Genomic DNA, 22,543 nt, shown 5'->3' on the forward strand with positions numbered 1-22,543 from the left:
CAGCAAAGCACAGTGTCGAGCACCACATTGACACCACTGGCCTGCCCATATACGCCCGCGCTCGTTGCCTCGAGCCAAACAAGCTTGCCGTAGCCAAGACGGAGTTCGAGTCCATGGAGCGCCTGGGGATTGTTCGACGCTCCAACAACCCTTGGGCCTCCCCCCTGCACCTCGTCCACAAACCAGGAGGGGGCTGAAGTCCTTGCGGGGACTACCAACGGGTCAACGACGTGACAACGACTGACCGCTACCCGGTGCCCCACATCCAGGATTTTTCAGCACACCTGGCTGGCAAGGTCATTTTTTTGAAGACGGTTTCCTTCAGGTGCCCGCACACCCTCTCGACATCCCAAACACAGCTGTGATCACATCATTTGGTTTGTTTGAGTTCCTGCACACACCAGTTTGGCTCAAAAATGCTGCTCAAACTTTCCAGCGGCTCATGGACTACGTGTTATGGGATCTGCCTTTTGTGTTTGTGTACCTTGACAACATCCGGGTGGCCAGTTCATCGCCTTCAGAGCACCTTTTGTACCTTCGCACTCTGTTTGAGCACCTTACAGAGCACGGGCTCATCATCAATCCTGTCAAGTGCGAGTTTGACCTTTCCACCATGGACTTTCTGGGGCACAGAGTCACAAAGGATGGGATCGGTCCTCTCCCGTCAAAAGTAGAGGTCATCACTACTTTCCCGCGCCCAGTCACTGTCAAAGTCTTACAGGATTTCCTTGGCATGGTTAACTTTTACCACAGTTTTCTCCTCAGGGCTGCCCAAACCATGTGACCCTTGTATGACGCTCTGAAAGGTGGCAAGCCAAAACACCCTGTGGACTAGAACCCAAAAAGGGACAATGCTTTTGCAGACGCTAAGACTGCCCTGGCTAAGGCTGTTTACAAATTATGGGTGGGTTATGCTTGGCAGCCGCTCACCTGTTTCAGAAGGCAGTTGTGTCCCAGTGAACGGAAGTATAGCATCTTCGACCAGGAGCTACTTGGTGTGTACCTCGCCATCCGACACTTTCATTCACTGCTGGAGGGACGCCGGTTCACCGTTTTTGTGGACCACGAGCCTTTGACTTCCACAATGTCCGAAGTCGTTCAACCATGCTCTGGCAGGCAACAGCGGCAGCTGACTTACATTTCGGAAATCACAATGGACATTGCACGCCTTTCTGGAAAACACAACCAGGTTTCAGACTGCCTCTACGTGCTGTTGCGGGAGCAGTCCACCTCGGCTTGGACTACAGCAGCATGGCAGCAGAGCAGGCCACTGAGCCGGACGTGCAGGCTTGCTGTTCATCCACTGCTGGACTGCAGTTGCATGAGGTGGCATTCGACGACGCTGGCACCACTCTGCTTTGTGATATCTCTATGGACTCTCCGAGGCCTGTTTGCCTGAGAAGTGCAGGTGGCCTTGATTGCGACGCCATCCATGGCCTCTCACACTGGTCGACAGGACACTACGGTAACTTATTTAATTATGAGATCAACTGTAATTACTACACTGATGACCAATTTAAAAGTAAATTTAATCTTGAACATGGAGTATCGATCATACACCGAAACAGCAGAAGCTTATATACAAATTTTCTAAATATAAAAGATTACTTAGGACCATTCGCCACACCCTTTAGTGTCATAGCCATCTCAGAAACCTGGCTGAGCCTGGAGAAAGGGGTGGACTTTGATCTAGAAGGGTATGAACTAAACTTCATTAATAGGGCTGATAAAAGGGGAGGGGGGCAGCCTTATATGTAGATAAAAGACTAAAATACAGGATTGTCAACCGTATGACTGCTGCCATTAAGGATATATGTGTCACGGTCGGGGGTGGAGCATGGAGCAGGACGACCAAGTGCAGCTTGGACCAGGGTTTATTGGCGGAACTCAAAATACAGACTCGGTAAACTGACATGACTTAACAAAACGACTTCCCAACCAAAACATACTTGAAACCGACAGGAACCAAAAGGACATGAAGACCGCAATGAAGAAATACATAAAGATGGCGGCGCGTGCACAAGCAGCGGCCACTCTCTGTCCCGTCGGTACGGTGATTTGTTCGTCTAATGAGTGTTCGTCCGACAGTCTTGTGTGTTCGTCTCGTCCGTGCTACAAGTACAGCAGGCAGGTTCTGCTTGACATCGGCAGAAGTGGGTTTTGCGGCGTTCTGGACTTTGAAGCGTCGACATTAAAGGCGCTCGGACTGCTACGTCCTGAAACGTCGCCGACCTCACCCGCTATTCCTCCCCCGGTTGGGAGCCGTCGGAAACGGTGTGCGAGGAGGCAGAAGAGGGGCAAGCGCGGAGGCGTCCGGGCCAGGCTGGCGGCCAACCCAGCGCGACCGGCGGTGCCCTCCATTCTTCTGGCGAATGTTCGATCGCTGGACAACAAAATGGATTACGTTCGCCTGCTGAGGTCTACGAACCGGACGGTGCGGAACTGCTGTGTGCTCGTGTTCACCGAGACCTGGTTGAGTGACAACATTCCGGACTCTGCAGTGCACCTGGAGCGGCTAGCGTGCTATCGGGCGGACCGTGCCATTGTACGAGGGGGAAAGTCGCGTGGAGGTGGAATATGCGTCTACATCCGAGAAGAATGGTGCCGGGACTCTGTGGTGGTATGTAAGCACTGCTCGCCGCTTGTGGAGTTTGTGATCATTAAGTGCCGTCCTTTTTATCTGCCGAGGGAATTTACCGCGATTCTGCTAGTCGCGGTATACATCCCGCCTTCCAACATCGAAGGAGACAGGATCGCGGCGCTTGGTGAACTGTACCAGGCTGTCAGTGAACAGCAAACAGCGCACCCTGACGGTTTCACCATCTTCGCTGGAGACTTCAATCATGCCAACCTGAAGTCTGTTTTCCCGAGGCTTCACCAGCATGTTCCTTTTCCGACACGTGGCGACAGCTTCCTGGACCTAGTCTACTCGGCGCAAAAGGGAGCTTTCAAAGCCACCCCCCTCCCCCATCTGGGGCTTTCTGACCATCTCACCGTTTTGCTTTTGCCCGCATACAGACAATTGGTAAAGGCATCCAGGCCGGTTCGGAGGCAGGTTCGAGTGTGGCCTGAGGGTGCCTCCGATGCACTTCGTGACTGCTTCGACACCACTGACTGGGACTTGTTTAAGCAGGCAGCCACCTACAACGATTGGACGGACATAGAGGAGTATACTGACTCTGTTACCTCTTACATCACGAAGTGCATCGATGATGTGACTTGCTCGAAATCCGTCGTCACTCGCGCGAACTGGAAGCCGTGGCTGACGGGGGCTGTCCTCAGACTGTTGAGGGCCAGAGACAAGGCTTTCAGAGCGGGGGATGAGGCTGGCTTGAGGACAGCGAGGGCCGACCTGTCCCGAGGCATCAAAGAAGCGAAGAAGGCGTTCTCGTGCAAGGTCTCCACCCACTTCAAGGACAGCAAGGACGCACGTAGCCTTTGGCGGGGCATTCAGACCATCACGGACTACAAGCCCGCGCCGAGGAGCTGTGAGGGCGACGTCCGTCTGCTGAACGATCTGAACCGCTTCTTTGCTCGCTTCGACGCCCAGAACAGCACTTGCCCGCTGAAGACCACTCCCCCCCCACACGAGCAGCCCCTGCGCCTCTCTGCCAACGGTGTGAGGAGGGCGCTTGCCGCTATTGACACCCGTAAGGCGGCGGGCCCTGACAACATCCCGGGTCGAGCGCTGAAGGACTGCGCTGGGGAGCTGTCGGGTGTCTTCACGGACATCTTTAACGTTTCCCTGCAGCAGGCCATCGTCCCCTCGTGTTTCAAGGCTGCCACCATCGTTCCTGTGCCGAAGAAACCTGCACCGTCCTGCTTCAATGACTACCGCCCTGTGGCACTGACGCCCATCATCATGAAGTGCTTTGAGCGGCTGGTCATGGAGCACATCAAGTCCGTTCTCCCCCCCACCATTGACCCTTTCCAGTTTGCGTACCGTGCCAAGCGGTCCTCTGAGGATGCCATCTGCTCTGCCCTCCACTCGGCCCTCACCCATCTGGAGAGAAAGGACTCATATGTGAGGTTGCTGTTTGTGGACTTCAGCTCTGCCTTCAACACCATTGTGCCGCAGCGACTCATCTGCAAACTCGGCGAGCTGGGCCTCAGTACCTCCCTCTGCAACTGGATACTGGACTTCCTCTGTCAGAGGCCTCAGGTGGTGCGTGTTGGCGACAAAATCTCCGCCAGCATCACGCTGAGCACGGGGGCCCCCCAGGGCTGCGTGCTCAGTCCATTACTCTTCACCCTGCTGACGCATGACTGCACTGCGACCTACAGCGACAACCGCATAGTGAAGTTTGCCGACGACACGACTCTGGTGGGTCTCATCACAAAGGGCGACGAGACTCGGTACAGGTCGGAGGTTGACCTTCTGACCACGTGGGGCAGGGACAACAACCTCCTGCTGAACGTTAATAAGACCAAGGAAATCATTGTTGACTTCCGGAAGGGTCACACAACACACCTGCCGCTGATCATCGATGGTGCTGTGGTGGAGAGGGTGAGCTGCACCAAGTTCCTGGGGGTGCACATCAGTGAGGACCTCTCCTGGTCCGCAAACACCTCGTCACTGGCAAAGAAAGCTCAGCGCAGCCTGTACTTCCTGCGGAAGCTCAGGCGTGCATGTGCTCCTCAGGCAGTCCTGTCTACATTCTACCGTGGCACTATTGAGAGCGTCATCACCAGTTGCATCGCTGTCTGGGGTGGTAACTGCACTGAACAGAACTTGAAGGCCCTGCAGCGCATAGTGAATACGGCTGGTAAGATTATTGGTGCTTCGCTCCCCTCCCTGAAGGACATTTACACCTCCCATCTCGCCCGCAAGGCAACCTCGATTGCCAGAGATGTGAGTCACCCGGCTTACTCTTTGTTTGACCTTCTGCCCTCTGGGAAGAGGTACAGGAGCCTGCGCTCCCGCACCACCAGACTTGCCAACAGCTTCTTTCCCCAGGCTGTTAGGGCCCTGAACTCGCTACCCCCTTCTGCGTAGCGTGTGGCACTGTTGCGCTATTTTCGGGAATGTCTGCTGTACGCGCACTTGCTCCTTTTTTTTTTCTGCTCCTCTTATTTATTTATTTATTGTTGTGTTATTTATTCATTATTTATTCAGCACGCTTTTGTTATACTTGTTACTTGTTTGTCTGTTGTGAGCCATGTCTTGTCACCGTGGGATAGGGGGGAACGAAATTTCGGTTTCTTTGTGTGTCTTTGGCATGTGGAGAAATTGACAATAAAGCTGACTTTGACTTTGACTTTGACGACACGACAGCAACCAACGCGACAGCAACCAACACGACAGCAACCAATGATCCGACAGGGAGTGAGGCGCAGACAGGACTTTTATACACGACAGGTAACGAGAGGCAGGTGGGAACAATCACACTGATCATGGGCACACAGGAGGGGAGGGGCGAGCACACAGACAGAAACCAAGACAACAGACACATAGTGGAGCAGTTGGGGACGAGACGTGACAGAACCCCCCCCCCACACACACAAGGGACGTCCCAAAAAAAACTAGGGGAACCAACCCGCACTCGGGCAGCGACTTGGGGAACCGAACCGCACTCGGGCGGCGACTTGGGGAACCGAAGCGCACTCGGGCGGCGACTTGGGGAACCGAACCGCACTCGGGCTGCGACTTGGGGAACCGAACCGCACCGCACTCGGGCGGCGACTTGGGGAACCGAACCGAACCGCACCGCACTCGGGCGGCGACTTGGGGAACCGAACCGCACTCGGGCGGCGACTTGGGGAACCGAACCGCACTCGGGCGGCGACTTGGGGAATGGAACTGCACTCGGGCGGAGACTTGGGGGACAGAACCACACTCGGGCGGCGACTTCGGGGACAGAACCGCACACGGGCGGCGACTTCGGGGAACAGAACCGTGCTCGGGCGGCGACTTAGGGGACAGAACCGCACTCCGGCGGCGACCTAGGGGACAGAACCGCACTCTGGCGGCGACTTGGGGGACAGAACCGCACTCGGGCGGCGATTTCGGGGACAGAACCGCACTCGGGCGGCGACTTCGGGGACAGAACCGCACTCGGGCGGCGACTTCGGGGAACAGAACCGCGCTCAGGCGGCGACTTCGGGGACAGAACCGCACTCAGGCGGCGACTTCAGGGAACAGAACCGCGCTCGGGCGGCGACCTAGGGGACAGAACCGCACTCTGGCGGTGACTTGGGGGACAGAACCGCACTCGGGCGGCGACTTCGGGGACAGAACCGCACTCGGGCGGCGACTTCGGGGACAGAACCGCACTCGGGCGGCGACTTCGGGGAACAGAACCGTGCTCGGGCGGCGACCTAGGGGACAGAAACGCACTCCGGCGGCGACCTAGGGGACAGAACCGCACTCTGGCGGCGACTTGGGGGACAGAACCGCACTCGGGCAGCGATTTCGGGGACAGAACCGCACTCGGGCGGCGACTTCGGGGACAGAACCGCACTCGGGCGGCGACTTCGGGGAACAGAACCGCGCTCAGGCGGCGACTTCGGGGACAGAACCGCACTCGGGCGGCGACTTCGGGGAACAGAACCGCGCTCAGGCGGCGACTTCGGGGACAGAACCGCACTCGGGCGGCGACTTCGGGGAACAGAACCGCGCTCGGGCGGCGACCTAGGGGACAGAACCGCACTCTGGCGGTGACTTGGGGGACAGAACCGCACTCGGGCGGCGACTTCGGGGACAGAACCGCACTCTGGCGGCGACTTGGGGGACAGAACCGCACTCGGGCGGCGATTTCGGGGACAGAACCGCACTCGGGCGGCGACTTCGGGGACAGAACCGCACTCTGGCGGCGACTTGGGGGACAGAACCGCACTCTGGCGGCGACTTGGGGGACAGAACCGCACTCGGGCGGCGACTTCGGAGACAGAACCGCACTCGGGCGGCGACTTCGGGGACAGAACCGCAATCGGCGGAAACACAAACATGAACCGCACTCGGGCGGCAACCCAAACATAGAATGCATTCGGATGGCGACTCTGGAAGTCCGTACAGTAATTGGCGGCGATTCTGGAAGTCTGAACCTCGATCGGCGGCAACTCTGACAGTCCGTACTGCGATCGGTGGCATTCGGAAGGCGGGGCTGTGCGCGGCGGCAAGAGCCATCACGCGCCGCAGCAGTGGGAGTGGAGCCAGGGACGATCGCGGGTCCGACGCAGCTGGCTTAGATGTCTGCTGACGTTCGCGGGTCCTGCGACGCTGGGGTGGAGCCCGATGGCGGCCGTGAGTCTGATGACGCCGGGAGGCACTCCAACGGCGGCCGTGGGTCCGGCGTCGCGGCACCAGAGTCCGATCGCGGCCGCAAAGCCGCTGGCGCCAGAAGCACTCCGATGGCGGCCGCGGGTTCGGAGTCGCGGGAGCAAGTTCGACGGCAGCTGTGGAGCCCACGGCGATGGAACCTGCTCAGACGTGGATCGGGCGTCGCAGTGGAAGCTGGTGATGGAGGGGGGTCCAAGCGCTGGTCGTTGTAGTGGTCGGCTCATTCTGTCACGGTCGGGGGTGGAGCATGGAGCAGGACGACCCATCAGCTCCCCAGCACAGTCCTTCAGCGCTCGACCTGGGATGTTGTCAGGGCCCGCCGCCTTACGGGTGTTGATAGCGGCAAGCACCCTCCTCACGCTATCGGCAGAGAGGCACAGGGGTTGCTCGTGTGGAGGGGGAAGGGTCTTCAGCGGGCAAGTGCTGTTCTGAGCGTCGAAGCGAGCAAAGAAGCGGTTCAGATCGTTGAGCAGACGGATGTCACCCTCACAGCTCTGCGGCGCGGGCCTGTAGTCCGTGATGGTCTGAATGCCCTGCCATAGGCTCCCTGCGTCCCTGCCATCCTTGAAGTGGGCGGTAATCTTGCAAGAGAATGCTTTTCGCTTCCTTGATGTCCCGGGACAGGTTGGCCCTCACTGTTCTTAAGCCAGCCTCATCACCCGCTCTGAAGGCTTTGTCCCTGAGGACAGCCCCTGTCAGCCATGGCTTCCAGTTAGCCCGAGTGACGATGAATTTTGTGTGGGTCACATCATCAATGCAATTCGTGATGTGAGAGGAAACAGAGTCAGTATACTCTATTTAATAATTTCTTTGTAAATGTGGGGCCTAAACTTGCAATCGAAATAAACCGTCCACAAGGAAGAGGTGTTGAGAGATTCCAGGGTGAGAGAAATCCAGCCAGCATCATTTTAAAACAGACAGATAGAAAGGAAATTATTGATGTTGTCAGTAAATTTAAGAACAAAACATCATTAGACTGGAATGGTCTCGATATGACTTTAATAAAGCATGTAATTGACACCATTGCAGACCCCTTAACAAACATCAGTAACCTGTCTTTCAACCAAGGCTACTTTCCGAGCAAAATGAAAACTGCCAAGGTGATCCCAGTATACAAAGCTGGAAACAAAAATACCTTTAGCAACTATAGGCCAATTTCACTACTCTCCCAGTTTTCCAAGATTCTCGAGAAACCTTTTGTTGTACGATTGGACAGCTTCATTGAAAAACATAAATTGCTCACAGACAGTCAGTATGGCTTCAGAACCAACAGGTCAACTGCCATGGCTTTAGTGGACTTAGTGGAAGAAGTATCAAGGGCCATTGACGATAAGAAATTTGCAGAGGGTGTTTTTATTGATCTGAAAAAAGCCTTCGACACAATAAATCATGATATACTATTGCAAAAACTTCAAAGGTATGGGATCAGAGGGGTGGGGCTACAATGGTTAAAAAGTTACATTGAAAACAGAAAACAGTTTGTGCAGGTGGGCGAAATAAAATCCTCTCTTTTGGATATAACTTGTGGTGTACCGCAAGGGTCGATATTGGGACCAAAATTATTCATATTATACATAAACAAAATCTGCGATGTCTCAACAATTCTGAAATGTGTCATTTTTGCTGATGACACAAACATCTTCTGTATAGGTAATGATCTCCAGCAGCTGTCAGAGGCTGTTACAGCAGAATTGCGGAAGCTTAAAGGCCCAGAGACACCGGTATATGCATAAATCGGTTTTAGTTAGCTTATGGGCTTATAAATATAAATTGACGATCGAAACAACGAAAAGGAAGCTGTTGCTCTGAAAAATATAATTTAAATTTGCCGCGCAGACAAGTTTGACTGCACCGAGCCGCCAGCCGGAAGTGACGTCTCATGACGTCTCAAGTTGTACGCGTTTAGCTTCAGTGAATGTAAACAAAAAGAGAAGAGGGGCCAGCGCGGAGACCATCGGGCCAGGTTTGCGGCCAACCCAGCTCGCCTAGCCGTGCCTTCCATTCTCCTGGCGTACGTTCGTTCGCGGGACGACAAGATGGGTTGCGTTCGCCTGATAGGATCCACGAACCGGACATTGCGTGCCTGCTGTGTGCTCGTGTTCACAGTGTCCTGGTTGACTGTCATCTTTCCGGACTCTGCTGTGCATCGGGAGCGGCTAGCGTGCTATCACTCTTATTGTTCATCTTCTTGTTTTAATATTCCTGTGTTGTTTACTTGTATGCGCGTTGTGAACTCTGTCTTGTCACCCTGGGAGAGTGAGAAACGTAATTTCGATCTCTTTGTGTGTCTTGACATGCGGAGGAATTGACAATAAAGGAGACTTTGAGACTTTGACTTTGAATAGTATGTCGAAGCGTGACGGGAGGGGCACAATTCAGAAAACGTGCTCAGCTCGTCGAAAAAATGCGATTTAAGCAATAAAATTAAAAATGCGCCTAAAACCTAAACCAAGCGCTGCAGATGTTCATTTCTCCATGCGCAGTGGTCAACTCGGCACTCTAAAGCCCCCTGAGAACTTTTTACTATGCCAACCTAACCACAGTGACGGGAGAGGCACAATTCAGAAAACGTGCTCAGCTCGTCGAGAAAATGCGATTTAAGCAATAAAATTAAAAATGCTTATAAAACCTAAACCAAACGTTGCAGGTAGTCTTTTCTTCATGTGCCGAGATCAACTCGGCACTCTAAAGCCCCCAAGAGCAATTTTACTATGCCAACCTAACCAGAGTGACGGGAGGGGCACAATTCAGAAAATGTGCTCAGCTCAGCCCAAGTGAACTGCTAGAATCATCATATTCTGCGTCAAAAGAGGTTTCTGAATCGGATAAAATGATGCTAATATTGCCGCTAGAAACGGAGCTGTCGCTATCATCTGCCATGTTGTTTGGGTTTGTTGAGATCCGGATGTACAACTTGTGACGTCACAGCAATGGCGCCACCAGTGTGGCTGCGTGCGGAACCCGATCGATAAACTGGCATTTAATTTTAGCTTTATTCTTAGTAATCGGTGTCCATTTTTAAATTCCAATGCGGCAAATGTGTTCACTTTATACATTCTATCAAATTCCGTTGTAATTGAAAAAAAAAAAAGGGATGTCTCTAGGCCTTTAAATCCGGAAAGGGGTTGTCTTTTATTATTTTTTTGCAGAAGGGCAATCTTCGACAGGAACTGGAGTCAGATCACGTGACTTTGACGCGGTTGTCTAATGTTAACCAATGGATGGATTTTGCACTTGGGGGGTCAATATCCGTCTGTAAAATAGGGGTTGGCTGATAGTGTGATAGTGTGACAGTTACTCGCTTGTGTGCACGCGCGCGCGCGTGTGATTAAATAAATGAGTAAATACATCTGTCTGTAAAATATCTGGATGTCAACAAAACCTAAAAATAAATTTCGTTGGTTGCCACACTATCGCTGCTCGTTGTCTAAAATTAAACGACAGTAATCCGATTAGCGTTTGCCAGCTGTCAAGTTACTGTCGTTCAATTATGCCAAACCGGAAATGTGTTATTGAGAAAGTAAATTTCATCGACTCAAACATTATTTAATTGTGCGGTTGCTCGTTTTCTTTAACCGGATGGTTCATACACTATTTTTTTTTTTGTGATTCTAAATTCTAAATATTATTATTATTACTAGCCTTAGTAGATTTAGTCTATCGTTTTAGAATTATGTCATACGTATATCCAGATATATATCAGTGGCCTTTTTGAATTTTTATTTTGAGAGCGATGCCTTAAGCGCGTTACTTTTACTTAACGTTTGCAAAATTTATACCTACAGATACAGTATTGGTCAATAATAATCGCATGGTTTCGTGTGTTTAATAAAACTGTATTTTGTGACGTCAGCAACGAGAAGGTTGGATAAACGAGGTATCAACTGCGGCAGGGGATAAATAGTATGTGCGCTGAGCAAGTAACCATCAAGTAGACGGCAGTGATTAAAGGGAAGCAAAATCCTCCTCCTAAATATTATGTTGGGAAACAGAAGGAAAGCAGTCCCCGTGGATAAGACCAGGAGCACGATGTCCAACTCTAAAGCCATCCATCCACTAAGAAGTCTTGGTAAGAATTTTGCGTGTGTTGTTTGCAAACTCATGCTGGAATGTTTTTTTTTCTTTCTTTTTCTTGTAATTGGTTGCCATCCTTAAAAACTGTTATCAAAGGGACTTGGATGATAGCTGTTTTGAATGTAAATGTGTCAAATACAATGCAAATTATTCCCCGATTCGTTTGACCCACAGGAGTGGATTTTAATGTTTAATCTTTTACTTCAGCACGATAAGTGGCTATACCCCACACTTTAGAAGGCAGCGTTGATTTTACGGGACATAAACGCAGAAAGAGCCAAAAGTTTGGAAGTAAAAAAGGAAAATACATGTTGTAGTTTTCGTGTTCAAACGGGGTAGTAAAAAGACAAAACGTCAAAACGACATAACGTATCTAATGTAGTCCAACCCCCTTGTTTTGTATCATATTCACACATTGGCACGTTATTTTCTTTAACAAAATAAATAAATCCCAAAGCAAAATTAGACTGATGAAAAAAACCATACCTATTAAAACGAATATAGTCGAGTCTTGTAAACTATTTCAAATAAACATAGTATGTACACGAAAAAAACAAAACAAAACAATAGCCTTTTATTAGTTGATCACTAAATAGCTTCTGCTATTAAAGTGCATGATAATGCATATATTTAAATGTTATTATTAAATTGATCATTAGTATTCACAGCCAGAGTTGTGGCTATTTCCATATAATTGATTCTTCGGGTCAAGTTTATTTTAAAAATCAAAGGTCTTATGTTCAATATATCGAAATGTTAATTTGATTTCGTCATTGTTCATTGATTTCTTCATTGTGCCTTCATTTATTGTTGTTTGTTCACTTGTGATTTACAGTTTTTTGTTGTTCAAATATGGTTTGCATATTTTTATAATGCTCAGTTTGTTTACATTGATTCATTTTAATGTTATCAAACTTTCTTCTGTGTGGAACTTTACTTCTTGTAGTTCCTTTGTGATGTTATCAATTATTGTGTTGTCCAGGATTATTTTGACAATATATTTAAAATGTTCTTGCTGTTGATTCAATAGTGCCGTAAAAACCTCTGTTTGTTGTTTCAGTAAATCGTTAACCTGTGATAATGTTAGATAGTCCCCCTCATGCTTTAGCTCTGGGTTTTTGTTTTGGTGCCATGACTACGACAGAGATTGGGTGTAGTCTGGTTGTCACTGGGCTGAGCGTTGTGTGGAAGTTTGTGATCGCTGATGGTAGTAATTAGCCGTTTTTAACCAAGCTGCAAACTTCTCGCCGGGCCGCTAATGGTGGTCGGCTGCTTCTCTATATCGTTCGGCTCTGCGTGAGCTAAATCAGCCCCTCCAGGAGTGTGTCCACCTTGTCGTAGAAGTATGCCAAAGTATGTGCTTTTACCTGGCAAGGCAAGGTGGTTCAGGGTAATGAAACCACTCAACACTCTTTCTGCACTTGATACTCTCTTTGCGGTCACTCCTCTGTGAGATGTGCACATGAAATGGTACATCTGATGTATACAAACAAGTCAAAAATTGTCATACAAAGGTGTGTACATGCATTTTAAAGTTTGATTTCATTTGATTAAATACAATTTGTTTTTGTTTTTGGGGTGCACATAAAGTGAAGTTCTACTGTGATTTAGCACGGTCTGTAATTTTTTCAAGGGTTAAGCAACTACAGTAAACATTCGTGGTTGCAACCACTCTCCATTTTATCTTTTATAGCATGTTGCAACCTCCATGAACACGTGAGCTATTTCAAGTTTTTAAAGTGGCTTCCGCTCAAACCACCAAAACTGCTCCTCCCTTCCTTTAATTTCTCTTTTATCTAGGTCCCTAGGTGAATGCACAGATGGGATTATGGAGCTCATACAAGACGATATAAAGAAAAAACGTAAAACTAGGGCTGTGAACAGCTATAACGTGCCCTTGAAGCCCTGCAAATGGGGTACTGGCACATTGGGATACTGGCACTTTCATTGATGTAATGTTTGCCAGACTTCCGTTTTGTAGGTTTTAGGCTGTATGTCTCCAATTTTGTCTTGGTGAAACGTTCAACTGGGGCTGTTTTGTTCAAAATTTGTAAAGGGTCTAAATACTGTATTTTCCGGACTATAAGTCGAATGATTTTTTCATAGTTTGGCCGGGGGTTGGACTTAAAATCAGGAGCGATTTATATGTGAAATTATTAACACATTATTACTTGATCATTAATACATCATTTACTATAGTATAGTTGATCACATGTTATTTTCACTTTAAACCACATGACCCGCACGAGGCCTGTGGAATAATTGGAGCCGCCATGACAATGAGTCTGACCTCAGCGCCGCATGTACTTCCGGAGTTGTTTATAAGTGACACAGAGGACGAACATTTCGATGGATTTAATAATTTGGAGTGACGCGGATGGTTCGATAAAATTGTTATTTATATGTTATAGTCATTTGGGCGGCTCGGTGGCGCACTGGCTAGCACGTCCGCCTCACAGTTATGAGGGTGCGAGTTCGATTCCACCTCCGGCCCTCCCTGTGTGGAGTGTGCATGTTCTCCCCGGGCCCGCGTAGGCTTTCTCTGGGCACTCCAGTTTCCTCCCACATCCTAGAGACTTGCTTGGTAGGCCGATTGAGGACTCCAAATTGTCCCTAGGTGTGAGTGCGAGTGCGAATGGTTGTTTGTCTCTGTGTGCCCTGCGATTGGCTGGCAACCGGTAGGGTGTACCCCGCCTACTGCCCGATGATGGCTGGGATAGCTCCAGCACACCCGCGACCCCCGTGAGGACTAAGCGGTTCAGAAAATGGATGGATGGATGTTATAATAATTTGATATATAGTTTATATAAACCATAATTTCCGGTGTATAAGCCGTGACTTTTTTCCAAAATTTTGAACCCTGCGGCTTATAGTCAGGTGCGGCTTATATAAGATTTTTTTCGTGATTTTTGTGATGACTTGATCACTTTTACTCTTAACACTATTATATACAGTAAAAGCTACAAAACAAACTGACAAATAACTCGTTTTCAAATCAGACGAGTAAAAACTGGTCAAATATTTTAAAAAAAGGATATTATTAAAAGTGAAGACAATTTGCAATTCTAGTAATGACACACGAATTTGATGCACAATTTGTCTTCGCGGGCCACATATAATGATGTGGCGGGCCGTATCTGGCCTCCGGGCCTTGAGTATGACACCTGTGCTCTAAACAGTTTTTCTTACTCTGCTATGTGACTCAGAGATTACACAAAGCAGTGGCGCTGTTTGGACCATCTGCATTGTATTAAAACCCAATCAATCAGCATTTAAATTCAATTCTTCTGACATTTTGCTCACCAAAAACAAGTTGTAATGAATGTGAACTTTTAATGCATTTTATTCAGAAGGTTACTTTGAACCTTTAGGCTTAAATGGCGGCGCGGCGTATTTATGGATTTTTACGGCCTCCGGCCTCCAGGGGGCGCTCTAGCAGGAAGCAGGAGCGAGACAGGCGAAGAAGAGATAATGCGCCGAAGAAGACGTGCTAGTTTGTGTTTACAACATTTCGCGCATCACGCAGAACGCAATTACTGAAAGGAAGCTTTTATACACAAACCGTCATTATGGGGGACAAAAGAAATGCATATGATGCCGCTTTTAAACTAAAGGCAGTCGATGTTGATGACATTGTGTCGCGGCACCCTTTTCTTTATTTCGCGGTCCCATCTACTCTGGTGCTATACGTGTCGCTCGCTAGTTTAATGTAATTTAGCGCTTCGTGCATGAATAAGATTAGCATGAACAGACCCTCATCATGGAAAATGCTAGAAGAAATGGATAAAAACGACAACAAAAGAGATACTGAAAAAATGTGTGGCGAAGGATATCTAACGCTATTCCAATCGGAAATTGAGGAGGAAGACTTCGATGGTTTCAGTGCACAAGAGGAAGATGAAGACGATGAAGCTCTTTTTTTTACTTTTACTTTAACCACCCCTGTTAGTGCTGTGCTACCGTATTGCTGCTGTGTTACCGCCGCGTCTCAGTGACTTTTACCCTATTAGTGCTGTGTTACTTCCGTTTGCTGCGGTATTACTGCCGCGTCACAGGCAGTGTTTGGAAAGAAATGTTAAGGTATGTTATTAAAACTTTAAAAAAAGCTTTCTGTGTCCAGTATTTCTTTGTTAATAACTCGCGTGCACACTTCCATGTTGCTGCGGTACTACTGCTGCGTCACAGGCAATGTTTAGAAAGACATGTTAAAAAATGTTATTGAAACTTCCAAAAGGCTTTCTGTGTACTGTCTTTCTTTGTAAAAAAAAACTCGTGTGCACGTGCGGCTTATAGTCCGGTGCGGCTTATGTAAGAAAAAAAACTAAAATATCCCCGAATTTTAGCTGGTGCGGCTTATACACCGGTGCGGCTTATACATCGGAAATTACGGTAGTTGAATTTTGGTCATTATGTCTTCATTGATGATAGCCATTGTATTCTTTTGTTCAGACTTAGTTTTTAGCTAGTTTATATATAGTTATATAGGTCTGTGGAATAATTGGAACCGCAACTGACGATGAGTCCGACGTCAATGCCACATCTACTTCCGGAGTCAACAGCGGTGTATTTTTAAGTAACACAGGGTACGAAGATTTCGATGAATTTAATGATTTGGAGTGACACGAATGGTTCGATAAAATTGTTATTTATGTTATAGTTATTTGATATATAGTTTATATACAGTTAATATACAGTTATATAGGCCTGTGAAATAACTGGAACCGCAACTGACGATGAGTCTGACGTCAGCGCCGCACGTACTTCCGGAGTCAGCAGCGGCGTTTTTTTTTTTAAGTGAAACAGAGGTCGAAGATTTCAATGGATTTAATGATTTGGAGTGACATGGATGGTTAGATACAATTGTTATTTATGTTATAGTTAACATAATTAACCAGTGCGCCACCGAGTTAGGAGGGTGCCGGTTCAATTCCACCTCCGACCCTCCCTGTGTGGAGTTTGCACGTTCTCCCTGTTCCCGCGTGGGTCTTCTCCGGGCACTCTGGTTTCCTCCCACACCCCAAAACATGCTAGGTAGGCCAATTGAGCACTCCGAATTGCCCCTAGGTGTGAGTGCGAGTGCGGGTGGTTGTTCGTTTCTGTGTGCCCTGCGATCGGCTGGGAACCATTTCAGGGTGTCCCCAGCCAACTACCCGATGACTGCACGCCCGCGACCCCCGTGGGGACAAGCGGTATAGAAAATGGATGGATGGATGCATGGATGCATGGATGGATGGATGGATGGATGGATGGATGGATGTTATAGTTCAGGGGTCGGGAACCTTTTTGGCGGACAGAGCCATACATGCCCATTTTTTACAAATAATTTCCCGTGAGAGTCATACCATTAAAAAAAACGATAGGCTAGATACAAATTAAATGCATATATTTTAATTAAGACCAATGATTTTTTGAGTGTACTACTGTATTCTTTTTAATAACGTCACAAATTAAATTACAAGAATGCTGTCGTCACAGCCCACGCTCTAAATTCGGCACTGATACAAATAGTGCGCGAGTGCGCCATTTCCGTACTACTGAGTACGTACACGCACTTGTGAGTGTGCACCGAGCTTTCTGCCACGGCTTCCGGTAGTAAATGCGCAGGCGAGTGCTTCCCCATCTACTGGGGAAACGCAGTCATTGCAGGCAAAATGACCCAAAAAAAAAGTTTAATAATACAATTTATTTAGGGTTGGCGGGCCGGATTAAACGGTCCCGTGGGCCAGATGTGGCCCGCGGGCCGTAGTTTGCCCATCCCTGGTTTAGCCTGTTGTTGCCTATTGATAACTGGCTTCCGAAGGAAACCATTATGCCGATGGGGCCCGTGACAAAAATGAGTTTGACACCCCTGCTCTACTGCCATGTTGAACAGGAAATCCTGCAATAGTGTCTTTCTTAAAGCTCTAATAATAGGCAAGGCAAGGCAGGTTTATATGAATAGCACATTTCATGTATAAAATAATTGAAAACGCTTTACATTAAAAATTAAAACATTACAGAAAAATATGACATTATAATATTATAGTAAAATTATGATATGATGCATTTGTCTTCTATTATAGCTGCATGTCTGATGTTGGTAGCAACCCAATCAGCGTTCAAATCACTAAATAATTCTGTGAGTTACAGTATAAAGAACGGCGCCAAACACAAACACTCTAGCTGTTGTATCTCTATGGTCTTGGCAACTAAGAAGAAACAATGCAAGGCAGCCCATCCAGCGTTTGCTGTGAGGACTTCCAGCCAAGCCCCAATCAAGGAATTGCCAGCACTTGCTACAGCTCGTTAGGTCCCCTACTTAACCTCTGTGTATTCTGCCAGTGGTTGTCAGTTCGTCTACTTACCCTGCCTGTGACACCACTGCCTTTTTGCCCCCTGAACGATCTCTGTTGCCAACTGCTTCCGTAAACTGACCGACCACGCCTTGATCGCCGCCTGCCCCGACTACTTGCTCGTCCTTTGACCACGCTTCTGATCTCCACCTGCCTCGACAACCTGCCTGCCTCCGACTACGCGCTGTGCTCTGCTGCTCAGCCACGCCAGCCAGACGGCAAGTCCATCGTTCCACTTCCCCTTTCCCCCTTTTTCAATAAAGGATTGTGCCGCACTTGGTCGCCCTGTCTCTGTTCCGTGACACTATTTATCACTATTTTGCAACATCGTGCAATAACCGACCCAGATTCTACTGTTTGCCATAATGCATTGTGAGATAATACAATCTTGTATTAATGCATTTTCAAATTGAATATCTTATGAATCATATTGAGAGTAGGGATTGCTATGTTTGCTCGCTCTACACAACACACAATATAATTTTCTTGTGTTAGGTGCAATTTTTCTTTCCAGTTTTCCAAGAGGAATTACTGAGTAATTTTGGGGGTATCGATTTTGGAATCCCCTGTAACATAAGTACTATTATCAAAACACAAGAATTCAAAGAGGTGAAACAATATACTGTAATTTCTGGACTATGCACCTGATTATAAACTGCATGAGCAAAAAATAGGGGAAAATATTGGTTTTTTTTCATACATAAGCCGCATGTGCGCGCGTGTTAATTACAAAGAAAGACGGTACACAGAAAGAGTTTTTAAAGTTTTAATAACATACCTTAACTTTTCTCTCCAAACAATGCCTGTGATGCGGGAGCGTGTGAGGCTGGGGAGCATCACATCTGACACCCTGACCACCAACACTGGAGCCCCTCAGGGATGCGTCCTCTCCCCACTGCTCTTCTCCCTCTACACCAACGATTTTTCCGCAAGTGACTCTTCCGTGAAGCTCCTGAAGTATGCAGACGACACCACTCTCATCGGACTGATCCAGAACGGTGATGAGACTGCGTACAGACAGGAGGTGGAGCGGCTGGTCCACTGGTGCAGCCAAAACCACCTGGACCTGAACCCGCTCAAGACCGTGGAGATGACAGTGGACTTCAGGCGAGGCCCTTCACCACTTTCACCCCTCACTATCTGCAGTAATACTATTCTCTCATCAGACACCTTCAAGTTCCTGGGAACCACAATCTCTCGGGACCTGAAATGGACCGGCCACATAGACTCTGTCCGGAAGAAGGCCCAGCAGAGGCTGTACTTCCTGAGACAGCTCAAGAAGTTCAACCTGCCACGGGAGCTGCTGAAGACCTTCTACACTGCCATCATCCAGTCTGTCCTCTGCACCTCCATCACTGTCTGGTTTGGATCGGCCTCCAAACAAGACAAGCACAGACTGCAACGGACAATAAGGACTGCAGAAAAGATAATTGGAATCAACCTCCCATCTATCCAAGACTTGTACCTGTCCAGGACCAGGAAAGTTGCAAGTAACATCTCAACAGACCCTTCGCACCCAGGTTGCAGCCTGTTTGAACTACTCCCCTCCGGACGCCGTTATAGAGCTCTGTACACTAAAACCAGCAGACACAGAGACAGCTTCTTCCCCCAGGCTGTCGCTCTGATGAACTCACACCACTCTTAGAGTCTCAGAGTCATTACTGTGCAATAACATCCCGCTTGCCACACCTTTTTTGTCTACACTGTTTGTACTATGTGTCCTCTCTGCATCCATTGCAGCCTGGTCATCCTAGAAGAGGGACCCTCCCATCTGTGGTCTCTTCTCAAGGTTTCTCATTTCCCCTAGCTGGAGTTTTGAGTTTTTTCCTTGCCCTCTTGGGAGTTTAAGATCAGGGGGTGTTTGAGAATATCTTTCGTTCTTCACATGTCCTGAGTGCTGTTGTTAGTCACCTAAATGTTGAACAGAGGCTGTGATTTACCGAAGTCAAATTCCTTGTTTGGCACGCTCAAACATGGCGAATAAAAAACTCTTGAATCTCTTGAATCTCTTGTATCACAGCAGCAACACGGAAGCAACACAGCACTAATAGGGCTGGATTCAAAAAAACACATCAGTAAAAGTCACTGAGAGCTGTCTTCATCTTCCTCCTGTGCACTGAAACCATTGAAGTCTTCCTCCTCAGTGTCGTATTGGAATAGCGTCAGATATACTTCGCCACACACTTTCTCTGTCTCTCTTTTGTTGTCGCTTTCATGCATTTCTTCTAGCATTTTCCATGATGAGGGTCTATTCATGCTCATTTTATTCCTGCACAAAGCGCTAAGTTACATTAAACTAGCGAGCTACACGTATTGCTCCGGAGTAGACGTGACTGGGAAATAAATAAAGAAAAGGGTGACAGAACAAGATCAACAATAGCCCAGCGCTCCCTAGTGACTGGAAGAAAATCTAAAGTGCATGTATGAGCAGCTATAGTTTCTACGTTAAGAGCCAAATCGACCGCTTTTAACTTGAAAGCGGCATTTCTTTTGTCCCCCATAATGAGGGTCTGTGTATAAAAGCTTACTTTCTTCAGTAATGTTCGTCTTGATCTCATTCTGTCTCTTCTTTGTGTCAATTATACGGCATTATTTGCCAGGTGGATGGACATACGATCAACACACCACTCTTCGCCCCAGTGACCGTGTCACATATTCCTTCGCCCAGCAAAGCGGTACCGCACAACGCAGCCTTTTTACAAGTGTATAAATGTATTAGTCATCACAAAAATCACGAAAAATCCACAGATACACCGCACCGTATGACAAGCCGCAAGGTTTAAACTTAAGCAAAAAGTAGCGTCTTATAGTCCGAAAATTACGGTATTTAAAACTAGAGAGTAGAGTAGAGATACTTCATGGTGGCTTTATAATATGCCTTTCCTTAGCAAATGTTGCTGTTTTTTTTCCTTACAGGATTGCAGGATGATGAAGATGTCAAGTGGATGTTGCGGGGCTCCAATATGGTTAAGGTATGACGTATCTTGAATTGAATGTTGACCTTATGGCTTGCAGAATTTAACACAATTTAAAACAACAGTTTTTTATCAGGGTATGGCATGAATTCAATTAGACTTTTCTGATAAGGTTTTGGTCAGGTACGTGGCAGAGGGGGTTGTTGATCAGTTTTTGCTGCATTGGTGTTGATGGAATTAACAACAGGTGCACTAGAGGGGCAATAACGAGATATTGAAAAGAATTTTGAGTTGCAGAAATTGAATTTAAGCAAAATGGATGAGCCTGCCATATCATTTTTTCACTGAGATTTTTGGGGTGTCTATATACTGAGCCCTCTGTAGGCTGAAAACTTTTATTTCCATCAAAAGATGTGGCATCCTTTTGTTCTTGAGACATTAAACTGTCCATATCAGTATATGTATAAAAAAAAAAATTGTTTCACCATTGAAATCAGATGTGTTTTCAAAGTGTTCCTTTAATTTTCTTGAGCAGTGTATATTAATGGCCTTAATAATTTTATCACGCATTAAGTCAGTTTATAGTATTTCTTTTATTGGGAAAGTCTGTTGCTTCTTCTTCTTCTTCTTCTTATTATTATTATTATTATTATTATTAGTGTGAAGGTAAAGGCCTTCACACTTATGTTATTCTGCGCCATTTACTTTATCATTATATTTTATTCCTCGCACTTTTTTGACGTTCTACTACTGTTACATAATTCATCCGATTCACTCCATTCCTATTTCAACATATTCCAAAAATTCACGTGAGGGGTGCTTGCATTCATTTCATTCCAAAAGTTTTCCGTTTTCACAAAATTCGCAAATTTACGGCAAATTTTTCCCCATTCATTCTTAATGGCACATTCAACATTTCACATTTACGTCATTCCAATTCGAAATTCACATCATTCAGCACATTCAAATCACATTGGAGAAGATTTTCAACATTCCCCAAATTGCAAAATTTAAAAATTTCACATTTTCACGTTTAACATTTCCATAATATTTCACAAAATTTCGTTTTTCACTTCTAATTTCTACATTTTTCAACCGATTCAACCCATTCCAACTTTCAACTGTTCATCTTTTGCCTACCTATTCCACAAATTCCCACTTACCAAAAATTCAAAATTTTCAATTTTGAAATTCACGCCAAATTCTCCCAAATTTCGTTTTTTTCAACCGATTCAACCCGTTCCAACTTAAAAATGCTCATCTTATGCCTACCTATTCGACAACTTCCCACTTACCAAAAATTCTAAATTTTCAATAATGAAATTCATGCCAAATTTTCCAGAATTTCGTTTTTCCCTTTTAATTTCTACATTTTTCAACTGATTCAACCCGTTCCAACTTTAAACATAGCATTCCCCACATATTTATTCAGCTTCTTCGCCTTCACGTGCAATTTCTCCAGAAATTGCATTTTTTAGTTATTATTATTAATATTAGTATTATCATTATTATCAGTTAGGAGGGTGCAGGTTCGATTCCACCTCCGGCCCTCCCTATGTGGAGTTTGCATGCTCTCCCCGTGCCTGTGTGGGTTTTCTCCGGGCACTCCGGTTTCCTCCCACATCCCAAAAATATGCTTGGTAGGCCGATTGAGCACTCCAAATTGCCCCTAGGTGTGAGTGCGAGTGCGGATGGTTGTTTGTCTCTGTGTGCCCTCTTGGCAACCGATTCAGGGTGTCCCCCGCCTACTGCGCGATGACTGCTGGGATAGGCTCCAGGATGCTCGCGGTATAGAAAATGGATGAATGGATGAATGGATTATTAGTATTATTAGTATGAATAGTAGTAGTAGTAGTAGAAGTAGAAGTAGTAGTCGTAGTCGTAGTATTACTTGTAGTAGTGTTTTATTTATTTGTTAATAGGACAAACAGGGTAACATTGAT

The 22,543-nt window shown here is 47.1% G+C and overlaps 1 protein-coding gene across 5 annotated transcripts in view; it reads left to right on the forward strand.

Annotated features, from left to right (window-relative positions):
* The first annotated feature begins 10,908 nt into the window (after positions 1–10,908).
* The window catches only part of LOC125989970 (1-phosphatidylinositol 4,5-bisphosphate phosphodiesterase delta-3-A-like), an 89,802-nt gene continuing 78,167 nt past the window's right edge, over positions 10,909–22,543 (forward strand). For 3 of the 5 annotated variants that reach the window (XR_007488758.2, XM_049756496.2, XM_049756498.2), the window contains exons 1-2: positions 10,909–11,348; positions 20,602–20,657. Coding sequence is in view for 4 of the 5 variants with exons in the window: in XM_049756496.2 (XP_049612453.1) it covers positions 11,258–11,348; positions 20,602–20,657 (147 nt within the window). In the remaining variant the exon portion in view is untranslated. The remainder of the gene's footprint in view (positions 11,349–20,601; positions 20,658–22,543) is intronic. The other 2 variants (XM_049756494.2, XM_049756495.2) reach the window with 2 other exon arrangements.

This window comes from Syngnathus scovelli, chromosome 20 (assembly GCF_024217435.2).
Source record: "Syngnathus scovelli strain Florida chromosome 20, RoL_Ssco_1.2, whole genome shotgun sequence".
Taxonomy (NCBI): domain Eukaryota; kingdom Metazoa; phylum Chordata; class Actinopteri; order Syngnathiformes; family Syngnathidae; genus Syngnathus; species Syngnathus scovelli.